This window comes from Pan paniscus, chromosome 7 (genome assembly GCF_029289425.2).
Source record: "Pan paniscus chromosome 7, NHGRI_mPanPan1-v2.0_pri, whole genome shotgun sequence".
Lineage (NCBI taxonomy): Eukaryota > Metazoa > Chordata > Mammalia > Primates > Hominidae > Pan > Pan paniscus.
In genome coordinates, this window is record NC_073256.2 from 76213569 (window position 1) to 76238420 (window position 24852).

Here is a 24852-nt window from a genome sequence, read left to right on the forward strand (position 1 = left end):
TTATGTTGTTTACAAATAAGGCACAGCCCACTAATTCCCACTACATTTATTTCACTACCTACAAATGGACAGTTTGACAAATGTTAGTCTAGCGGCTAGGCCATCTATATGTTGATTTCACCTTCTTACCTATCTCTCCCACTTCCTTAAACCAGTCAGCCTATAAGAAATGATTGCTGGGCTCATGCCTATAATCCCAACACTTTGGGAGGCAGAGGCAAGAGGATCGCTTGATGCCACATGTTTGAGACCAGCCAGGGCAACAAAGCAAGATCCCATCTCTACAAAAAGTTTAAAAACTAGTCAGGCATGGTGGCACACACCTGTAGCCCCAGGTACTTGGTAGACTGAGGCGGGAGGATTGCTTGAGCTCAAGAGTTTAAGGCTGCAGTGAGCCATGATAGCACCACTGCACTCCAGCCTGGGCAACAGAGCAAGACCTGCCTCAAAAAAAAAAAAAAGAAAAAAGTAAATGATTGGTGGAAATGAAAGTATACTTTTAGGACAAAGTAATAGAATTGAAGCATCATTTCTTCCATCAGGCTCACCACAGGAAATCAGTTTTAAAATATACCTCATTTATTTGGGATTCAGTTTTCTAGTAACTTGAGTTGCCTAGAACAACATTGCCAAGAAGTTAGAATAATAGTTTAAAAGACCTCTCGAACTTCTCATTAAGCTCTCAAAAAGTCTCTGTAGCTGATTTTTTTTTTTTTTTTTTTTTTTTTTGAGACCAAGTCTCGCTCTGTCACCCAGGTTGGAGTACAGTGGTGCCATCTTGGCTCACTGCAACCTCCACATCCCAGGTTCAAGCGATTCTCCTGCCTCAGCCTCCTGAGTAGCTGAGACTACAGGCACGTGCCACCACACCCGGATAATTTTTTGTGTTTCTTTCAGTAGAGACAGGGTTTCACTATGTTAGCCAGGATGGTCTTGATCTCCTGACCTCGTGATCCACCCGCCTTGGCCTCCCAAAGTGCTGGGATTACAGGCGTGAGCCACCATGCCTGGCCCTCTGTAGCTGATTTTTAAAATGTGAAAGTATTTTCCTCTCAGAATATGATCATTGTGAAAATGTTGTAAAAATCTGGAGAAACTTAAATTCCCTATATAACTTTGGCCCTCCAGCAACCACTGAGTGGTGTATGTTTGGTGTGTGTTAGTGCCTTCTAAAGCTTTTAAATGTATTCCTAAACACACACACAAAGCTGTTCTAATTTGCACTTTCCCCACTGATGTATCAAAGTGCCCATTCCTCCTCATCCTTGCTTCTACTGCAGCTCATTCAGTTTTTAATGTTTGTAAATTAGAGTCAAAAAATTTTTTATTTTACTTTTTCGTTCTTTTTTAGTGAGGCTGAGCATTTTTCATATGTTTAAGAACTATTTATCTTCTCTTTGATTTTACTTGTTATATATCTTTGTCTTTTTTTTTTGTTTGCTACTTTGAATTATTAAGGGATAACTAGTTTTTTTGTTTTTTTGTTTTTTAATTCAAATCTACTGTGGCTTCCTAGCCTTGCTGTATGCAAAAATTACATACAATGTCCTAAATATTCTTCTGTAACTATAAATTTGCATTCTATTTGGAATGTGGTCATGTATATCATTTTCTTTTTTTAAATTTTATTTTAGATATGGGGGTACATGTGCATGTTTGTTACATGAGTATATTGTGTACTGGTGGACATTGGGCTTCTAGCATACCCGTTAACCCAAATAGTGAACGTGGTACTCAATAGGTAACTTTTCATCCCTTACCCCCTTCCCAAACTCCACTTTTTTGGAGTTCCCAGTGTCTGTTATTTCCATCTTTATGTCTGTCTGTACCCATTGTTTAGCTCCTACTTTATAAGCAAGAACACGCAGTATTTGATTTTTTGAGTTAGTTCACTGAGGATAATGGCCTTCAGCTCCATCCCTGCTGCTGCAAAAGACACGATTTCATTCTTTTTTATGGCTATGTCTTTCTTTAATCCCTATATAGCTTGTGGCCTCACACCATTAATTAAATAAGCCATTCATTCTTGTCCTAATACCTTTGTAATATGTTAGACCCCTGTATGTAAGCAAGCAAGCCTGTTTGAGGGTGCCAAAATATGTTTTGTTCATCTTTCTTTTCTTTTTTTTTTTTTTTGAGACAGAGTCTCATTCAGTTGCCAGGCTGGAGTGCAGTGGTGCAGTCTCTTCTCACTGCAACCTCCACCTCTTGGGTTCAAGTAATTCTTGTGCCTCAGCCTCCCGAGTAGCTGGAATTAGAGGCACGTACCACCATACCCAACTAATTTTTGTAATTTTAGTAGAGACAGGGTTTTACCATGTTGACCAGGATGGTCTCGATCTCCTGACCTTGTGATCCACCTGCCTTGGCCTCTCACATCTTTTTTTCTATTTCATGAGGCAATATCATACTGTGGTAGTTATTGCAACTTTGTAGTGTACTTCATACCAATTGGTGTTCTTTCTTTCCTAAGTTTTCTTGATCATTCTTGTGCATTTGTTCTTCCAGATGGAACTTTGCCAAGTTGCAAGATTTTTAGTGAGGCTTTTAAATTTGAAAATAATTTTATTCCATACATGGGCTAATTTGGAGATAATTTACGTTTTTACAGCATTGATTACCTGTTTATACACATAATATATGTTTTCACTTATTCAGACTTTCTTAAATGCTGTTCAGTAAAATTTTACGGTTTTGTTCATATAGGCCTTATGCTTTTTTAAGTTTGGAGATTGTATAGATTTTGTTGTTATTGTAAGTAAATTTTTTTCATCATTGTTAAATTATTTTGCATGTTCTAGGTAGACTTTTTAGTCCTATCTGTAAGTTACAATTTTTTCCTAAGCCAAAATCTGTTTCTCTTAATTTTATTACTCTAATTTTTGACCAAAGTCTCTAGAATAATTTCCAAATTGAAAATATTATAATATTTTTCTCAGTATAATTTGAATTATTCTAGTGTTTTACCATTAAGTATGGTGTTTGCTGTTTTGTTTTACATAGAAAATTGAGGACATTACTTTTTGTATCTAGTTTTCCTTTATTTCTAGAATTAGGAAAAATCAGGCCACCTTCCCTCAAGTCTCCATTTTGAACTTCTGCAGTGTCTAGGTTTCAGGAACAGGAATGGAGGATAGGAGTCCATATGTTACCATGCTGGTAAGGAAGACTGTTTGCTCTACACCTAGCTGTGCTCTCTGCTTAGCACCCCACCTAGTACCTCAGCAGCCTGGAAGTTCTAGCCTTGACATTACAAGGAGGCCTGAATGGGCATGCCCCAGCCTTACCTAGGTAAGGAGCCACATTCTGCCTCTGCACATATCTGTACCAGTGATTACCTGGCTCTGACAGATGGCCCTTTCTCACAGGGTCTCTCATCATTAGTCATGCGGATGGTAGTTTAGACATTCTAGTGCATAATATGGAATAATAATAATTATACCTAACATATTAAATACTATGTGCCAGGCATTGTTCTATTTTATATGTAATCATCCTTTTAATCTTAAAAAAAAATCTCATGAGATAGGTATTATGAATACCATTTTACAGATGAGAAAACTAAAACAAAGAAGGGGCTTAATAACTTGCACAGGGTCACACAACCAAGTAGATATTGATTATGAATGCTCAGTAAATGATGCAAGGATGATAACGATTGGAGACAATTAGAAAGTGTACCTATTCAGAGTATTTGATTGTGGAAGGTTGGAAGTGAATAACATATCTGAGAAAATAAGCATCACTCCCCGACAATGTCAGGTAAATGAGGTCTTGACTTTGACTCCACAGAAATTTATCTAGCAGCCAAATTGGCTGTTAATTGAAAATGGATCTGGGAAGAGGGCGTCAAAGGCATAGAGAATAACAATTTATCACATAAAAAAAAAGGAGAAGGAAACCTTTCTAAATGGGATTCTCAAGCATGTATACATCTAAGGAAAATGATTTTAAAATGTTAATATTCCAGAGAAGAAATCAAGTTTTTGGTTTCTATATTTGTTTCTGAGGCTTCCAAGAGACTAGGATTCAGTATTTTCATTTGCCACATAGAATTAAAGGGTAATTGGACCCAGTTATGGGAAGGTAAATGGGAAAGAGTTATATTTCTGAAGCTGAAATTAAAGTGTGTTTGTTTTTGCTTTGATAGGAAAACGGAAATCATAGTTTTTCAGTAATCAACACTTGTCAGTTTTTCCTTTTGAGATGTGTATTTTTTTCCCACCACCATTTTTTAATCTCATGACTAAATATAATACAATAGCCTTTTAACTGGTCTCTTTGCTTCTTGTTTCTGTTTGTTTGTTTGTTTGTTTGTTTTTAAATTATCCATCCTGACCTGGTTGATAAGTGAAGTTAAAATGTCTATTGTATTATGACATATTCCTGGTTTAGAAACATTCTTGATGTTTACTTAACAGGTTTATTTAAAATTGGATGTATTTTTAGAGGCAAAATCTTTGTTTAAAGATTTTAAGCTTCATAACTTCTGTCTGCTTACTTTATTGTTTTTATTTTTGTTTTTTGAGACAAGGTCTCACTCTGTCACCCAGGCTGGAAAGCAGTGGCACGATCATGGCTCACTGCAGCCTGGAGTTCCCAGGCTCAAGTGATCCTTCCCCACTTCAGCCTCCCAAGTAGCTGGGACCACAGGCACCTGCCACCATACCTAGCTAATTTTTTAATTTTTCATGGAGACTGGGTCTCCCTACGTTGTCCAGGCTAGTTTCAAATTCCTAGGCTCAAGCAAACCTCCCGTCTCAGCCTCTCGAAGTGTGGGATTACCGGCCACACTGAGCCTCTGGGCCCAGCTGATCTGCTTAATTTGAATAAAGAGACGAACATACTAAAACCCAATTCTAGCTAAGGTAAGCAAAGAGAATATTCTAGAATGTCTGTAGTTATGTATGGAACCTACAGTAAGTTGGAAACTTGGTCTTGGAATTGGGCAGGAACAAAGCATCTTGGAGCCCAGGAAGCAGAAACTGTTAAGAGCTATCCTGCAGCAGGAGCAGTTGTGTTAGCTTCTCATCTGCTCGGATGGAATGGTCACAGGTCAGTTTCCGTATCTTTAGCCCTCTGCTCAAGATATCAATTCCAGAGGGGGAGCGTCTGCTTGCTGTTGCTAGCCTTGCCTTCCTTACCTGCTCACCCTTGGTATCAGCAGCATTGATGGGTCTGTTTCTAGTTTGTAGTTGTTTTTTGTTCGATTTGACGTTATGAGCAATATAGATAGTTTTGGATTGTGCTTAAAAGCCAACCCATCCCTGACAATGGAAGGAAAAATAAAATTTTTCTCTCTCTTTCTCATTTGTAGGTAGAAACAATAAATTCATGAAAAAGCCTCTACTCTGTCTGATACCTCGCTGACATGTAGAATTTTGTGCTTCAGTATACTCCTTTTCAGTACTGAGTATTTCAAAGAACATCTGTATCTTACTTAGCAGCTGGTTTCTTCCCTCAACTAATTTCATTTTTCATGTCATTAATGGATTTTGTGTATGTCCCCACCCTGTGGCACAGAACAGATATGAATATATATATTCATATAGATACATTATGAATCTATATGCATATGTAGATGCATATATATGTAAACACAGTAATGGTTTTATGTGGCATAATTTTTCAATTTTTCATTTTTCAGTCTGATACATCATGACTCCTGGATCTCTTTTCTCTAGTTTTCCTGTATTTCTGAGCCTGAGAAACATAAACATCATCTTAGTTTCTTGGTATTCATTAGGCCTGTGGGATGGAAGAAGTATTATAATGTAGAGTAAAAGCTCATCAGGTTTTATGTCATGGGACAAATTACCTTTGTTTCTCACCCTTCTAATCACAGTTGGGGAGTTATGGGAGATGCTGAACTGGAATTCTGATATTGGGCAGTGTGCTCTTCTCTGGGAAACTAGAAGTTATTTTTCTGACAGGATGACATTTGGTTTCTGGGGACCATGTGTGTCTTCCCTTCACCCTGACTCTGATCTAAATACTGATTGAACATACTCTAGGCAGTAATGACTTGATATAAGAGATATACTACTTTCAGAGTTGTCTTCACAACTGTTTGCCCTTCTAAAATTATCCCCTATTTTTCTACTCCTATTTTGATGATTGAATGAGTACTTTCCAAAGATGATAAATACAAGTTAAAAGCCAAAGTAGTAAACTTGTAAGTGTGAAGTCTGTGTTCCCTTTGTCCTGTAATCCTATTTCTTATAATTTGCCTAAAATTATAGTAAGTTGAAAAATGTATGCAGAAAGTTCATTTCAGCATTCACTATTTAGTGATAATAGGAGAACAACCTAAATCTGTAGCAATAAAGTACCAAATTAGTAAATTATCTGTACACAAAAGAATATTATGCAGACATCAAAAATAATGCCATAGTTTTATGTTTATTGATTTGCCAGGATGTTTGTGATACAGAATAATGTCTGTGATGTATTATTAAATAAAAAGCAAATTGCAGAGCAGCATTTATATGTTCCCATTTGTGCAGGATTGTATACTTATTTCTGCATGTGTATTCATGGAGCACTGTCTGGGAAGTATGTTAAAACATTGATTATAGCTAGTGGCAGATGTGGAGATTTCTTTCCTTGCTAATTATTCATGCTTGGAACCAATACTACGATATTGAAATATATCTATCCCTTTTAGTGATTTTTATACCATATTAATGTAATTTTTAAGATATTTTAATATTTAACATTTGTGATTAATAATTACGGCTCTTGGATCTCTTTTTTAATTTTTATGTTACTGAGCCTGCAAAACATGAAGACCACAGTTGGTTTCTAATATTGACTCTGCCACATTTCAGTATCTTAGTATTTTAATTATGTCCTTAGCTTATGTCTTATTAGCACCTCTTCCTTAGCTTATATATTTTCTAAGTATAGGAACTGCATTTGTTAAAGTTGATCTGTATATTACCTAGCATAGCATGTCTTGGAAGTAAACATTCTGTTTTTAATCCTTGAAAGTGAGATCTATTCCCACTAATTTTGTAACAAATCATTTCCTACTCTATTTAGGTGTAGAGTTCGGTGCTCGAATGATAACTATTGATGGGAAACAGATAAAACTTCAGATATGGGATACGGTAAGTATAGGAAAAGTGCACTGTATGATCTCAGTAAAGTTACTTTATGAAAGTACATCGTACATTTGTTTTAATGTTATTATATGCCTGTTATGGTTTGTTAGACACTGACTTCCTGCAGCCATGAGATGAAATGTGGTGCTGGAGTAGACTGGTTTTTCTTATGCACTGTTTTCAATAGATGGGCCCTGGGTGTTGGTGTTAGTGAGCATATCTGAGTGAATGCTCACGTTATGTGGTCTAAATTGAAATGCTCTAGAAACTGTATTTTTAAGAAAAATAATCAGCATGTGTCAAGTACACATAGGAAGTAAAATAAGAATATCAATATTATACAATAACTTATTCTTCAGGCTTATTATTTTAAATGTTTTAGTCCTAACAACTTGAAGTCACGTTGCTCTTAATCCAGTATCCTAATTCTGTCATACCCTTGTTCATTGAGTACCTATTACATGTCATACAATATTGTTTTTAATGGTGATTCCTCATCTGAACCACAATATACAGAAAATGATTAGAGTGACTGTTTTCTCTATTCTCCCATCTTAGATGCATAAAAGTGAAGTTACTGTATTATATACATTGGGTGCCTTAAGGTAGCAATTTTCAAACCATTTTGTTTCAGAACTGCTTTATACATTTAAAAATTAATGAAGACCCCCAAAGAGCTTTAGCTTACATGGCTTAAAGGTATTAATATTTACCATATTAGAAATTAAAAATGAGAAACTTACCAAATATTCAATCATTAATTCATTTTAAATTAATAAATTACTTGTTAGGGTAGATAATATAATTGTAATGGACACTGTATTTTTCCAAAACAAACAACTACATTTTTCTAGTGAGACTAGTGATATCTGTCTGCTTAATAGAAGACACTGGATTCTCATATCTGCTTCTGCACTGAGCCTTACGTATGTTGTTTAATTGAAGTATATTAAGAAAATCCAGCCTCACACAAATAGTCAGTTGGGAAATGGAGGACCACATGGACCCTTAAAGTCTGAGGAATTCCCAGGATTCTGGGATCACACTTTGAGAACCACTGCTTTAGGGCATTAGGAGATAATTCTTCACAGAACCCCAGTTGAGAAAACCTGAAAGGTCTCCTGTTGTGTCAAAGAACATATTCTCTAAACCAGCAAATGAGATAGAAAAGATGGGATTTAATCATCATATACCCGTGGCCCATTTTTCTCCAGTCACTCAGTCTTAGTTTCTCACTTGTCATGTGTAGTAGCCATTGAAAGAAGGAACCTTAGAGAACATCCAGTCTCACAGACTGGATTCCCTAGACCAAGCAAGTTGCTGAAGGCTGCTGTGGGACCTGGGTTTCCTGATACTTCCTATGTGTCACAGTTTTTCCTTAAATGATAACCCTACATCTCTGTCTTGCCTTGTCCTTGAATTGTCCACTCGACTCTGGGTTCTTGTGTTTTTTTGCCTCTTCTTCCTCAGTGAAGAGTCATACTTTTACTATTTCTCAAGGATTTCCCACGTGAGCCTAAAGCATCTCAAAACTTTTGATTTGCATTCTCTCAGGCAGCATCTCAAAACTGCACGGAAAAGAGGAAAATAAAATACACAGAGTCCCTTTTTTCCTAGAGATTTAAAATTAATAATCTCCAACCAAAAAGAAACATTTTCTACTTCTGTATTAAAAGAGTTTCTCTCTTCTTGTTTTGGAGACAGGGTCTCACTCTGTCACCCAGGCTGTAGTGCAGTGGCACAATCATAGCTCGCTGCAGCCTCGAGCTCCTGGGCTCAAGCAGTCCTCCCACTTCAGTCTCCTGAATAGCTAGGACTACAGGCGTGCACCACCATACCCGGCTGAGTTACTGTCTCTTATTCAGAACTGATTTACATAAACTAAGTTACTCTTTTTAGTTTATAACCTTGTGTAACACACATCTTTGCATTGTGTAGTGTGAACCAGACTGTTATTCTTCAATAAACATATTTTTCATTCCTTATACTTTTGCATAAATACTTGCATTGCTTGAAGTGCCTTTTTTTGTTTTCTTTTCCATTTAAGGCAACTAAGATGTCAGCTCTTTGGTGAAGCCTTTTTGACCCCCATCGGAATAACTTATTCTTCCTGTAATATTTTGTGCATATGTCTCCTGTAGTTCTGATCCCATTGTCATAGCTTTTTGTTCACATTATCTACCCTTCTCAGAATAAGCATTATGAGAGAAGGATCCACCTATATCTTATGCAGCTTTGTATCCTGCATTCTTAGCTTGGTGACTGATAATACAGTGTTTGGTAAATTTTACTGAATGAATGAATAGAGAATCTCATTCTGTCTAAGCAACTTGTAGGGTCACTGGATGTGTTCAGGAGATATCTACTAAAGTACATCGTTTTGAAAAGGAAAGGTTAATGTAGTAATGATAATTATGTGATATTTTAGGCATAAACCACTTCATTGTCTGTAGGTTATTTCAGTTTATTCACTTGTTCTTCTATTCTTAAAGTAGTCCCTTAAATAATCTTTGTTTTTTGAAACTTGAGTAAGCCATTCATTTCCTAGTTGTCTGTTTTGTAGATTAACTCGTCCTACATCATTTTGATAGAAGCCTGGTTTTTTGTGGGTTTTCTTGTTTTTGTTTTTGCTTGAGTTGATTTCTTTGCACAACAATAAACTTGCAAAAGAAATCTAAAATAATTTCTTATGCTGGACAGTATGAGAAAGGAAGAGAAGAAAAACCCTTGTTTGTGTTCCTCTAGGAGGGTAGAGGGCTCGTTTTCTTTCCTCTATTTCTGAGAGAGATGGTGGTCCCTTTAAAGACATCATAACATCCCAGAAAGAATTCGACCACTTCCAGCTTCTACATGGAGAGCTCCCAGACCCAATGGCCTGTTCCAGATTTAAAGGACTGTTTAAAATAGTTTAACTTACTTCTTTTGGAGATTGTTTCTTGAGTCTTTGTCTTACAGGTTTTCCTCTTTTGTTTTTGTTTTTTTGGGGTTTTTTTTTTTTTTTTTTTTTGGTTTTGAGACAGCGTCTCACTCTGTCGCCCAGGCTTGAGTGTAGTGGCATGATCACAGCTCACTGCAGCCTCAAACACCTGGCCTCAAGCAATCCTCCCACGTCAGCCTCTTGAGTAGCTGGGACTACACATGCATGCCACCACGTGCAGCTAATTTTCAAAATTTTTTGTAGAGATGGAGTCTTGTTATGTTTCCCAGGCTGGTCAGGCTTTTCTCTTATTTTCATTGACTTTCTTCTTACTTTCATACCCAACTTCCAAAACTTTTTAATAAATGTAACCTAATACACATTAAGATTGGTCTCACACTTAGTTTATATCTGAGTGAAACGGGATTTTCCATAGCATTAATGTTTTACAGTGTGTCTGTACATTTGGATAGCCGGTTGCATTTTTGGTAGCAAGGGTTATGTCTATTCATGACCCAAGATGTTTACAAAACCATCCTAGAGTCCTTCAAGGGAAAATTAGCCAAATGTTATTATTTGTTTTATCAGCCTTATAGAAATGAAGAGTTTTCTTAGTATCTTAGGATATTTGTCTTTTTTTTTTTTTTTTTTTTTTTTTGAGACAGTGTTTCACTCTTGTTGCCCAGGCTGTAGTGCAATGGTGCAATCTCAGCTCACCGCAACCTCCGCCTCCCGGGTTCAAGCGATTCTCTTGCCTCAGCCTCCCAAGTAGCTGGAATTACAGGCATGCACCACCACGCCCGGCTAATTTTGTATTTTTAGTAGAGACGGGGTTTCTCCATGTTGGTCAGGCTGGTCCCGAACTCCCGACCTCAGGTGATCCACGCCTCAGCCTCCCAAAGTGCTGGGATTACAGGTGTGAGCCACTGCACCTGGCCTACAGGATGTTTGTCATTTTTATCTTCAAAAAATTTAAGGAGTTTTCCTTGCAAGATTTTCACATCCACCACCTTTGCTTTCTTTTGCCAATAGTGAGAATAGCTGCTAACAGATACTCCTTGGAGGCATGAAGGCCATCAATCAGTTTCACAGCTGGAAACAGTGATAAGAGTCTATCAGTGCCTCCCTTTAAGCACTGACAGTTGGCCCTTTACTGAGTTACTTTTCTTTCATTTATTAAAAGCCAAAGCCAAACTGTAAATATTCTTCTTCTGCCAGGGGAAGTCAAAGAAGAAACATACGTTGCCCCCGGTTTCTGTTCATTGGCAGAAAAAAGGCAGAGGTGTGTTCTCACTGTTAGACCCTGGCCAGCCATTACTGCCTTGTTCTGCTCTTGTTCTTTTTCTCTTACTTTTTCTCTTGCCTTCTATTCCTCTTTCAGTTGCCTTCCAGCATATCCAAATACATTTGATTTCCCAGCCCCTCCAAAAAAAATTGTAATATGGATGTTTTAGTTAAGTTCATTTATCCACTCAGCTTCCCTAGAAATATTCCTATTTTACATGTCTTATATCAAGTAAGTCAGTGAAACTTTTGACCAAATTGTGTGAAAACTAACATGCTAAAAGTTTCTTCTCAGCAAATCACAGGCATTTTTTTTCTCCTTTGAAAAGCATGTTACTTTATACTCTTGACGTATTATTTCTAAAAATTGAATATTATTTTGTTTCAATGCATCAGTAAGGATGGATGACCAGATGCAGTGAGCCAGGGAGAGGACCTGGAACCCTGAGGGCTGAAAACAATACTGCCTCCCCACTTCTGCCTTTCCTCTCTGCTCCCATTACTGTCACTTCCTCCCTCTCCCCCACCATCCCTTAAGCTGGGAGTTGAGGGGCTTAGAGCTCCAACTGTTCTTCCTCCTTAGGCAGCAATTCATCAACATTTTTTTGAACAACTACAGGGACAGGAAACTGTCTTAGACATTTCATTGTACTTTAGTGATTACCTCCCACCTGTGGTCTCCAGTTTTTCTTACGTGGCAGCACTAAAAGAATCTGACATCGGTGATCATATCCTATTTTATCTTTTTTTTTTTTCTTGTTTTTTGAGGCAGGATCTTGCCCTGTTGCCCAGGCTGGAGTGCAGTGGTGTGATCACAGCTCACCACAGCCTCCACCTCCCAGGCTCAAGTGATCCTCTCACCTCAGCTTCCCCAGTACCTGGGACTACAGGCACCCGCCACCACTCCCAGCTAATTTTTTTTTTAATTTTGTAGAGACGGGATTTTGCCATGTTCCCAAGGCTGGTCAGAAACTCCTGGACTCAAGCAATCTGCCCACCTTGGCCTCCCAAAGTGCTGGGATTACAGCGTGAGCCACTGCGCCCAGCTAAGCCTTTTTTCCAAAGTAAATATCCTCAAATTTTTTAAAGCATTCAACTTGTGCTGTTTTTTCTAGGTATTTCCATCCATTGTTACTTTTCTCAGGATCCCACAACTAACTAGTGCAGGTTGACTTTTTCACCACCCTTGCTGTGTACACTAAGACAGCCTAAAAATCACTTTGATTCTTACTGATCTTACTGTCACCTGGAATAGAAGTTTTGTACATGCATGTGGATTTCAAAATATTTCCTCTCAACGATAGCAGTTCCTTGATAGAGGTCTAAATTTTTTTTTTTTTTTTTTTTTTTTTTTTGAGACGGGGTCTCGCTCTGTCGCCCAGGCTGGAGTGCAGTGGTGCAATCTCGGCTCACTGCAAGCTTCGCCTGCCGGGTTCACGCCACTTTCTCCTGCCTCAACCTCCTGAGTAGCTGGGACTACAGGTGCCCGCCACCACGCCCGGCTAATTTTTTTTTTTTTTTTTTTTTTGTATTTTTAGTGGAGACGAGGTTTCACCAAGTTAGCCAGGATGATCTTGATCTCCTGACCTCGTGATCCACCCGCCTCAGCTTCCCAAAGTGCTGGGATTATAGGTGTGAGCCACCACACCTGGCCAAGGTCTAAATTTTTAAGTTGAGTCTTTTAAGTAAAGTACCTGAGATTTAATGCTTGGGCAAGGGACAGTTTATTTGGCTGTTTAGAAATCCTTCTTTCCTTCTTTTGGTTCTCATCTGTCTTCTACATAGCTGGAGCTGTTTGATAAATAACTAGCAATGCAAGTAAGAGAAGTACTACTGTAATACTGATTCTCACAAATCTTAATTTTCTCCCTTTATTGGCTCTTTGGGATCAATCCTGGTAACATATTTGAGTGCCTACTATAAATATACTCTAGTACTCTGAGTTAAGCTATTCCTCAAGGATAACTGAAGAGGAAAAAAGATAAGCATTTGAGTAGTATGTTCATTGTATCTAATCAATAGTATTAAAACCAAATGACCACATGAAAGTGCTTTTGGATTTGTGAGGAGAAAAGGATAACTATGGGCTGTGGTAGACAAGCTTTCCCAGCTTTGTGAAAGAATTAGGGGCTTGAGCTGGTCCTCAAAGGAAATGGAAATTGGATAGGTGGAGAGAGAAGAAAATAGTGTTTCAGGCAAGGAGTTAAGCAGAGGCACAAAAGCAGGAATTTTCAGACTATAGACAAGATATCAGTAGAAAAAAATGGACTTGTATGAACAAGATTTTGAATAAGAAAAAATCCTTGTGAGACAAGTAGAGGTCTGATTCTCAAGAGCTTAGGACTTTAATTCAGGATATTTAGAGATTTTTGAACTACAGCTTAATATGTATAAAGTTATCTTTTATGGGAGTAGAAGAGGAAGAAGAGGTGAAGATTACTACTAGTTGCCAGCCTGGTTACTACAAATATTGCTATTCACCAAAAGACTCAGATGCATGGGAAAGCCAGTTTAAGGGATTCTTTATCTGGCAGTTACAAATAAGTTTTAAAATTATGGTGCAAAGGATCAATTTTGATTTAGCAATCCTCACATGAAAGATGAAGTTGTAAGACTTCTTTTGCACAAATGTTCCATGACTCTGATTTAATATTAAGCATCACTAAAAATGAGCATGTTTTTATCTCTTAGGCAGACTTGTTCTGCTCTACTTTTTTGCATCTCTGAGTATTTTGTGAATTTTTGTTGTTGTTGTTTTGTTTTGTTTTTGAGACAGAGTCCAGCTCTGTCACCCAGGCTAGAGTGCAGTGGCGCAATCTCAGCTCACTGCAGCCTCCGCCTCCTGGGTTCAAGTGATTCTCCTGCCTCAGCCTCCAGAATAGCTGGGATTACAGGCACGTGCCACCACGCCTGGCTAATTTTTGTATTTTTTGTAGAGACGGGGTTTCACCATGTTGGCCAGGCTGGTCTGGAACTCCTGACCTCAGGTGATCCATCCGCCTTGGCTTCCCAAAGTGCTGGGATTACAGGTGTGAGCCACCACACCCAGCTAATCCTGTGGATTTTTAAATTAATCCAACAGTTATATTGTGAGCCAAGAGAACTTACTGTCTACTCTGGCCACTCCACCGCAAGTTTGTTTTGTGGTGCTGTTCACTTAGGCAGTCATTCCTGTTTGACTAAATGTGTTTTTCTTTACACTCTAAGCTAATATTAGGAATCTCTTACTATTAAATACAAAGAATTTTGTATCCTGTTTGGTTTCAAGCTTCCAAAATCCCTTTTAACCAACAGTTTATAGTGAAGAGGATCAAACACAACATTTATAATTCCTAAGTTAACTTTTTTTTTTTTGAGATGGAGTCTCGCTCTGTCACCCAGGCTGGAGTGCGGTGGCGCAGTCTTGGCTCACTGCAAGCTCCTCCTCCCGGGTTCACACCATTCTCCTGCCTCAGCCTCCCGAGTAGCTGGGACTACAGGTGCCCGCCACCAAGCCCGGCTAATTTTTTGCATTTTTAGTAGAGACGGGGTTTCACTGTGTTAGCCAGGATGGTCTCGATCTCTTGACTTCGTAATATGCCTGCCTTGGCCTCCCAAAGTGCTGGGATTACAGGCGTGAGCCACCGCGCCTGGCCCTAGGTTAACATTTTTGTTTCACTGAAAACAATATAGGTCAATCCGAGTTTGGATAGGTATATATTAAAGCACCTTTTTTTTTTTTTTTTGAGACAGTCTCACTCTGTTGCCCAGGCTGGAGTGCAATGGCACGATCTCGGCTCACTGTAACCTCCGCCTCCTGGCTTCAAGTGATTCTCCTGCCCCAGCCTCCCAAGTAGCTGAGATTACAGGTGTGCGCCACCACACCCAGCTGATTTTTGTATTTTTTAGTAGAGACGTGGTTTCACCAGTTCGTCAGGCTGGTCTCGAATGCCTGACCTCGTGATCTGCCTGTCTCGGCCTCCCAAAGTGCTGAGATTACAGGCGTGAGCCACTGCGACCAGCCTAAAGTGCTTTTTAAAAATCAAATTACTTTGCTTTAATATGTCAAGGTAGTTAACCTTTGGGCTAACTTTATGCAGTTAGTTGTTATATAACAGTTTATTTATAGTTAGAGAAGCCATAATAAAAAAAAAAAACTTCACTGGGCAAGATTTATTTCAAGGCTACCAATACCGTTATCAAAGAGAATAGGCCAGAGTTGTGATAGTTTTCAGATTAGTAAGGTCTCAAGAATTTGTAAACTATTCTTAACACTCATCTTTATTTATTATAAAGTAATCATAGATCTTAAGATGCATAGCTACAGTCATAGTCTTCAGTGGGAATTGTGTTTTTTTATTTGCTCGAGCTTTTGTTTAATTTTGTAGTGGGCAGAAGTCTAGATTCAAATGTATTGTGTAAGTTATTTCCATATTGGAACGTGTTTTGTTCTTTGCAGAACAGTTCAGAAGGAATGAGAATGGTTATAAAAGTTTGCTTTTCTCCTTTTCCTAAATTTATTTTGTCTTTTACTCTTTACTGTCTCTTATCTAGGCTCTAAACTGGAAGTTGTAGATCTTATAGTAGTACTTTTCTAGCAATGTGTTCATTTTAATTCATCCCACAGAATGTCCCTGGAGAGATTGGTTTAAAGGACTTTTACCTTTGCTTGATGATCAGCCATGGGCAATATCAGAGCTATAAACCTGATTTTTATTTTGAACTAATAAAATATGTATCTTTTTTGTATTACAGTAGTTCTTCCTTATCCATGAGGAATAGATGCTAACAACCTCAGTAGATGCCTGAAATTGCAGATAGTGCTGAACTCTATATATACTAGTTTTTCGATCCCATAACAGAGACGGCTGCAGTTTAAGCATCCCTAATTTGAAAATCCCAAACTTTTTGAGCTTCCACATGACACTCAGAGGAGATGCTTTTTGGTGCATTTTGGATTTTAGTTTTCAGATTAGGGATGCTCAACTGATAAGTATAATGCAAATATTCTAAACTCAGAAACACTTCTGGTTCAAAGCATTTCAGAGAAGAAGTGCTCAACCTGTACTAAGTGACTACCAGGCAGGTAGTGTAGTGTATACAGTGAAGATAGGCTGGACAAAGGGATGATTCACATCCCCAGCAGGACGGAGCAGCAGGATAGTGGGAGACTTTTATCACACTACTCAGAATCGTGTACAATGTAAAACTTAGGAATTATTGTTTCTGGACTTTTCCATTTAATATTTTCAGACTGCAGTTGACCACCAATAACTGAAACCTTAGAAAGCAAAACCTCAAATAAGGAGGAACTACTGTACCTAACACAGAATCCTTTCTTGGTACATAGGATTTACAGTGAAATTAATCCCTAAAGATCTAGTCCTTTGTTTTTCTGTGCTAAGCAGTTAAAGAAGATATTTCCTGCCATTGTGCCTTCAGAACAGTGAATTTGGCTGGGAACAGTGGCCCACACCTGTAACCCCCCAGCACTTTTACGAGACCGAGGCAGGTTGATTGCTTAAAGCTCAGTAGTTTGAGACCACCCTGGGCAACATGGTGAAACCTGGTCTCTATAAAAAAATAAAAAATAATAAATTTTAAAAAACAATCACTTTAAAATAAAAACAAGGTATCTTCTAGTTTTTTGTTTTTTGTTGTTGTTGTTGTTTTTCTTTTCTTTTTTTTTTTTTTAAAGACACAGGGCCTCATCTGTTGCCCAGGCTGGAGCGCAGTGGTGTGATTGTAGCTCACTGTAGCCTTGAACTCCTGGGCTCAAGTGATCCTCCTGCTTCAGCCTCCCAGGTAGCTAGGACTGCACGGATAAGCCACATCACCCAGCTAATTTTTAAAATTTTTCTGTAGAGATGGGGTCTCGCCATGTTAGCCAGGCTGGTTTTGAACTCCTGGCCTCAAGCAATACTCCTGCCTCAGCCTCCCAAAGTGGCATGAGCCATTATACCCGGCTGTCTTCAGTTTAACCTAAGCTATGTAAAATGATTTGGCTATTTTTATAGCCCTTTTGTGTGATGGCTTTCTCACTGTCTAATTTAGCATGACATTATTCTAACTGCCAAAATTGCCTACCCAAGAGAGGGTCTAATTGTTAGTTTCCACATAGGAGAAGTTATTTTCATTGAATCTTAGCACGTTAGGATTTACAGATGTCCACTCAGCTATGTGGGATGGAGTACTGATTATTTTATGCATATAACTAAGACATTAGGATTTCTTCTTTCACTTTTTTGTTGTTTTTTTGTTTTTGTTTTTGGAGACAAGGTGTTGCTCTGTTAGCAAGACTGAAGTACAGTGGTGCAATTACATCTCCCAGCAGCCTCCTCACCTGGGCTCAGATGATCCTCCTACCTCAGCCTCCCAAGTAGCTGGGGGCGTGCCACCACACTTGGCTAATTTTTGTATTTTTGGTAGAGACGGGGTTTTGCCATGTTGCCCAGGCTGGTCTTAACCCATTTATGCAGGGGGTTGCAAATTTTTTGTGTGAAAAATCAGACCTTGGCAGTGACCTTGAGCAGTAGGATATAAATAACTCCCACAAGCTTAGCATTCCAATAATGGAACACTAGGCATAAATGGGTTAAAAACTCCCAGGCTCAAGCGATCCACCAGTCATGGCCTCCCAAAGTGCTGGGATTGCATGCGTGAGCCACCATGCCCAGCCTATTTTTCCACTTTTTCACTCAACAGGCTTTCTCTGAATGCCTGCTATGTGCTGGACCCAGTGCCTAGCACACACTTAGTCACATGCAGGGGGTGGGGGATGGGGGAGGGAGGGAGTATAGAGGAAGGGTCAACAAGAGCAAGGTATTGTAGAGTGTTGAGTGTTAAACAGGGTAGAATATGAGCTGTCCATGTGCATTCTGAGGGTGGGAAGGGCTAAATATTTACATTGCAAGATCAGAACTCAGAACGTGTAAACATCAATATTTTTCAAGTTAGGGGATTTTGAATATAAAAATCGTTAAAATTGGCTTTACGTTTACTTCATTAAAATGCTTATGTTTTTGCAAAAGTAGGAAAAGAAGGGATTAAAAATGAAAAATAACTTCTTATAAGAGCTGTCTCGGTTTTAAACTCAGACAGAACAGTCACATTCCTCCCCAGCAATTCTTAAAAAAACAGAAATTAGTACCATGAGTAAAAGAGAAATTACCTAGCTTTGCATAATCTCTTGTGTCTGTTTCACAGGTGGATATAAAGATGACTTTTACATCCTGTTGCCTTTTGACAAGCATTATATATCAAATACAGAGAAAATTGATTAAGTGTGGAGAAAAAAACTTATATAAATTAAATTCAGAACCATTTTGCTTTTCATAATAAAATGATTGCTCAAAGAATTCCATTTGATGACTGTTGAAAGCTCACTGCAGTTTATGATATAACTGATAAAATCTGCATCCTTGGCCTTCCAACAACCTTTACACCAGCAGATGGTGGGCGTAAAGATGTCATTCATCATTTATTTACAATGGGCTTTATTTATTCTAGTGTCAACAGCTGCCCCAGGGAGTGGGTTATTGAATTCAAATGTGAGGCTCTGGGTTATTTGCTTCCTTTCAAATTTGTCTTCAGAGCTTAGTTGCTAGGAGTCCATTCTGTCCTTTAATAATGATTCGTGTATTGTGAAGCCATTCAGTAAATTGGGTTGTCAGGGATTGCCAAAAAGGGTTTAGAGGTCTTGCGGGGTGGGGAGGTTGCAGGAGCGACTACATGTGCACTACATGTGCGTCTCGTTGACTTGAGCAATCTTGAGCAATAGCGGTATTTTGTAACTTTTTCCTAAGACTGGTGAAGTTAAGTTTTCTTGTCTCTCTTTATGCACTCCTTCCCTACCTCCTCTTATTCTGTATATGAATAATATGAAAATGTAGAGGACATTGTATTAAAGGAAACTCTCCAACCTTTTTTTTCGTTACAGGCAGGGCAAGAATCCTTTCGTTCCATCACAAGGTCGTATTACAGAGGTGCAGCAGGAGCTTTACTAGTTTACGATATTACACGGTGAGAACTTGAAAACTTTGCAATTCAGTAGTTGATACAGAGAATTTTTCTAAATAGATGTGGTTAACAGTAATGAAAGAATAGCTTAGCCTTTCTGCCCTGGCTACTCACCTTTAAAACTGCATCTTGAGTCCAATTTAAATTTACTACAGAAACCTGCAACTGAATTGTTTTTCTTATTTGAATTAGCACCTTCAAATTGAAATTGGCCATATTATTTATTCATTGGAATTTTCTAAAGTGTGATTACATTTAATTTATAAACTGAAATACAATCAGTGAACTCTAAACCCAGATATGGTGCTTAAAACTACTTCTCGTTACATAAGTGGATATGGCTAAAAGTGGTTCTCTTTAAAAATATGTATATTGTTCGTTGTATACTGAGGGAAATGCTTTGAACATAGTAATTAAATTATTATTTATGTTTAGGAGAGATACATTCAACCACTTGACAACCTGGTTAGAAGATGCCCGCCAGCATTCCAATTCCAACATGGTCATTATGCTTATTGGAAATAAAAGGTAAAAAGGCTAATTTAAAGCTTACATTGCATTAGTGATGAAGACTATACTGTTTATTTGACTACTTTCCTTAACATTTGTTCAAATGTGAGTTACCAGCCTCTTAAATTATAAAATTTCGGAAATTCTAAGGTGTTTCTTTTGATTTTTAAAATGATGTTAATAAGCTTTGTTGGAAATTATTACTGTTATTATTAGAAATAGTTTTTGTGTAAAGAAATACTTTAAAAAGTAATCTGAAGGAGTTTTATCAGATTACTGATGTAAAGTAAAGCCTACTGATTTATTTGGGGAGTTGGATTGAACATCTTTGTGCTGTCAATCTAAAATGCTATTATATGGGAAAACCTTCTTGCTTGACCAGTTTCCATAAACTTCTAAGAGTGTGGGAAAGTTTTCACTAATTTTTGTAGAAACTTACAGTGGTAAGAAAATATTAGTATTTTCAGAATGCTAGGCACCATTCTTTTTGTTTTGTTTTGTTTTGTTTTGTTTGAGACAGGGTCTCACTCTATTACCCAGGCTAGAGTGCAGTGGTGTGATCATAGCTCACTGCAGCTTGGCCTCCCGGGCTCAAGGGAATCCTCCTGCCTCAGCCTCCCAAGTGGCTGAGACTGTAGGCATGCACAACCACAGCTAGTTTATCTTTTTATTTCTTATAAAGAAAGGGTCTCACTTTGTTGCCCAGGCTGGTCTCAGGCTCCTAACCTCAAGTGATTCTCCCACCTGGGCCTCCAAAAGTACTGGGATTATAGGCATAAGCCACCACACCCGGCCCATTCATTCTTTAGGGTTATATTAATAAAATACTCTGAAGAGATGCTGTTTTTAGATAGGTAAAATCATGACTTATATGATAATGAAGACATCTCAAAACTTTTATCTCATTAATTAACAAGATAAGGAAACTGGTAAGATATTTCAACCAGTTCAAAAGGGAACTCAAAGTACCATACATTTATAATCAAATAAAGAATACTGAAATGAATTTACAAGATGGATGCAAAACTGAACAGTATTCACAGGGTATTAATTGTATTCCACAGGACACAGTCTGCATTTCCATGGACAGGAATTATTTGCGTTTATTCCCACAAGTTAACTTCTCTCTCTGCAGTCTTTGAAAATGTGTGAGATGCAGTTAAAATAGTACTATTAAGAAAATTTTTAAATGAACAGCCTAGGGCCAGGCACAGTGGCTCACACCTGTGATCCCAACACTTTGGGAGGCCCAGGTGGAGGATTGCTTGATCCCAGGAGTTCAAGATCAGCCCGGGCAACACAGGGAGACTCCATCTCTACAACAAATTTTAAAATTTAGCTAGACATGATGGTGCATTCCTGTGGTTCCAGCTACTCAGGAGGCTGAGGTGGGAGAATCACTTGAGCCCAGTTGAGGCTGCAGTGAACTGTGTTCATGCCACTGTACTCCAGGCTGAGCAACAAAGCAAGACCTTGTCTCAAAAAAAAAAAAAAAAAAACAAAGAAAATAGCCTAATTTTTTTGCCTTAAGAAACTAGAATAAGAGCAAATCAAAGTTAAGGAAAGCCTCCTGCCCGTTAAAAAAAAAAAAGAGAGAGAGAAAACCAATGAAACCAAAAGCTAATTCTTCAGAAGATAAAATAAAATAGATACTGATCAGGAAAAAGACAAACATTAGCAATATCAGGAAAGAAAGGTTGACATCACTATAGATTAAAAAAAGAGAGAGAATATTGTAAACAGACTAAATAAATGAAGAGATATAACCATGTTCATGGATTGTAAAACTAAATATAAGATGTCTTCTCAAATTTATCTAAAAATTCATTGAAGGCCAGGTATAATGGCTCACATCTGTAATCCCAGCACTTTGGGAGGCCAAGGCAGGAGGATCACATGAGGCAAGGAGTTCAAGACCAGCCTGAGAATGTAGCAAGACCCTATCTCTACAAAAAATAAAATAATAATTTAAAAAAACTAGCTAGGCATGCTGGCACACGCCTTTAGCTCTACTTACTCAGGAAGCAGAGGTGAGAGGATCACTTGAATCCAGGAGCTCAAGGTTGCAGTGAGCTATGATTGTGCCACCTGCACTCCAGCCTGGGCAAAAGAGCGAGACTCTGTCTCCAAGGGAAAAAAAAAAAAAAAAAAAAAGATTTATTGTAACCCTAATCAAACTATCAAACATTGGCAGACTTTTTTGGGAGGGTAGATATTGACAAGCTGACTTTAAAGTTTATATAAAAATGCAAAGGCCACGGAATAGCCAAATCAACTTTGACAAAGAGGCACAATATTGGAGAGAATTTACTATTCTACAAATTTTAAGATTTATTATACTATAATCAATTTACTATTGTTTGGCATAAGCAGACATAGATCAGTAGAGCCGAATAAGAAGTTCCAGAAGTAGATTCATATATATATGATATATTAATTTTTTGACAGAGATGCTAATTTAGTTGAAGAAGGGGTAATCTTTTTCATCAAATGGTGCTGAAACAGTTAATAGTCATATGTAAAAATATGAACCTCAACTGTTACATTATACCATTTACAAAAATTAACTGGAAGTGGATCATAGACCTAAGTGTGAGAGCTAAAACTACTTAAAATTTCTAAAAGAAAACAAATTGTAGTGACCCTGTTTTGGCAAACATTTCTTAAATGGGACAGAGAAAAGCATGAACTTATAGTTCAGAAAAAAAATCAATAAATTGTTCTTTAACTGAATTTAAAACTTTTGTTCTTCAAAAGACGGTTACACTATTATACAACATCGTGACATGGTTAATGATGATATAGTGCATTCTGGAAAAATGCTGAAAGAGTGGATGTTAAGTGTTCTCACCACAAAAAACGGTAACTGTGAGATAATGCAAATTAGCTAGATTAACCATTCCACAGTGTATATATACTTTAAAACAATATGTTGTACATGATAAATATATGCAATTTTACCTATCAATTTAAATAAATAAATTTGAAGAAAAACGGTTACAAAAATGAAAAGGCAAGCTACAGACTAGCAGAAAATATTTGTGAAAAATATATCTGACAAAGGATTTATATCTAGAATATATGAAGAATGCTTATAATTCATTAATAAGAAGACATCCACTTTTTAAAAATGATCTAAAGATTTGAACCAGCAATTACTACAGAAGATATACTACTGATGGGAACGTAAAATGATACAATCACTTTGGAAAACAATTTGGTAGTTTCTTTAGAAATTAAAAGGCCGAGGCAGGAGGATTGCTTCAGCCTAGGAGTTTGAGACCAGCCTGGGCAATGTAGGGAGACTTCTTCTATACAAAAATAAGAAATTCTTTTAAAAAGTAGCTGAACATGGTGGTACATACTTGTAGTCCCAGCTACTCCAGAGGCTGAGGTGGTAGGATCACTTAAGCCTGAGAGGTCAAGGCTGCAGTGAGCCATGATCATGCCACTGTATTCCAGCCTAGGCCACAGAGCGAGACCCTGTCTCAAAAAAAAGAAATAAAGCACACATCTATATTTCCTAGCCACTTTACTCCCAGATGTTTACCCAACATAAATATGTCTTCCTATGTCCACAGAATTATGTACAAATATTCATACTAGCTTTATTTCTAATAGCCCCAAACTGGAAACAACCCAAATATCAACAGATGAATCAAAAAATAGTGATACAGCATTACAACAGACTACAACTCAGCTATAAAGAGGAATGAACTGTTGATACATGCAGCAAAATGGATGATTCTCAAAATAATTACAGAGTGAAAAAACTCAGACCAAAAATACCATGTGATTACATTTATATAAAAATCCTAGTAAATGTGGACTAATCTGTAGTGGCAGAAAGCAGATCATCAGCTGCCTAGGGTGCAGGGGCAAGAAGGGATGGGTTACAATGGAGTATGAGGAAACTTTTGGGAGACTGATGGCTTCACGGGCTTACATTATCTTAAAACTCAACAAATTTTGCATTTAAGTACAACTTCTTTTATGTCTGTTACACCTCAAAAAAGCTATAATGTAAAACATCATTATACTGTATAGATTTTAGAGTGTTGTTTTAATAGAAATTGAGATTTGCTATTAAGAGAAAATATTACCTAAGTGATATTTACATTATAAAAAGCTAAACATTGTTTACTTCTTTGTGTAGAGAAGAAACTATTATCGTATTCTCTGAAGGCCTTTCTTGGGTATTCTTTTCCACATTTAAATCATCTCACTAAACCTTTTTAAGGTTATAAAGCTATTGGAGGGAAGTTTTAGTCTTTCTATGATGGAAATAGTTATTCTGTCATTCAAGGTATGAAATAATAAGAGGAGAATACTTGGAGAATAAAGAGAATTTTTATCCTTTTATTTTACCAATTTTTTCCTTGTGGCTGAAACATGATGAGTGACAGCTTACTGGTGGCTTAAATTTGGTCACCGACCACTAGGAGCTGATAGTTCAAATGTGAGAAGAAATAAACAAAGCATAGTATGTAAACAAGAGATGTTTCTGATGATCGTAGGTGGGTGACCTTTAAAATCAGGAGTATAACGAACAAGAAAGAACAGAGAGAAATAAATGAGATGATTATTTTTAGATGAATTGAATTGTGGATAGACACCAAAACAGGGAATAAGCAATTTTTGAATTAGACGCATTAAGCAGTAGGGAGCAGCCAGTGAAGGGCAGTGACCTAGTCAGAGCAACAGATGACACAAATTTTTCTTACTATGGCATTTTATTAATAAATTGGTTATATAAGAAATAGGAAGCAGAGATTTAAAAAATGAAAGTTTTTTAATAGTGTAAGGGTTTTAATGCAAACCCTAAACAAAAAGGGGGCATAAATTAAAAGAAAGATACTTAAGTAACCTAAGCAACTTAAGTGGGATTCAGAGGGAGTGAACTAAGACAACAATATGATGTAATGCCTGGAAAACTGAGGTATTTTTAAAACTTTGCACTAAGTATATCGTCAAGTACTATGGCTTTTGAGTTTTTTGATTTGACCTATAGTAAGAAATGTATTTTACATCATGACC

The 24852-nt window shown here is 37.6% G+C and overlaps 1 protein-coding gene across 1 annotated transcript in view; it reads left to right on the forward strand.

Moving 5' to 3' along the window:
* RAB2A (RAB2A, member RAS oncogene family) overlaps positions 1 to 24852 on the forward strand; it is a 97413-nt gene that overhangs the window by 40264 nt on the left and 32297 nt on the right. Inside the window, exons 3-5 of the mRNA XM_034966125.3 lie at positions 7045 to 7112; positions 19226 to 19308; positions 19741 to 19833. Of these exons, the coding sequence (XP_034822016.1) occupies positions 7045 to 7112; positions 19226 to 19308; positions 19741 to 19833 (244 nt within the window). The remainder of the gene's footprint in view (positions 1 to 7044; positions 7113 to 19225; positions 19309 to 19740; positions 19834 to 24852) is intronic.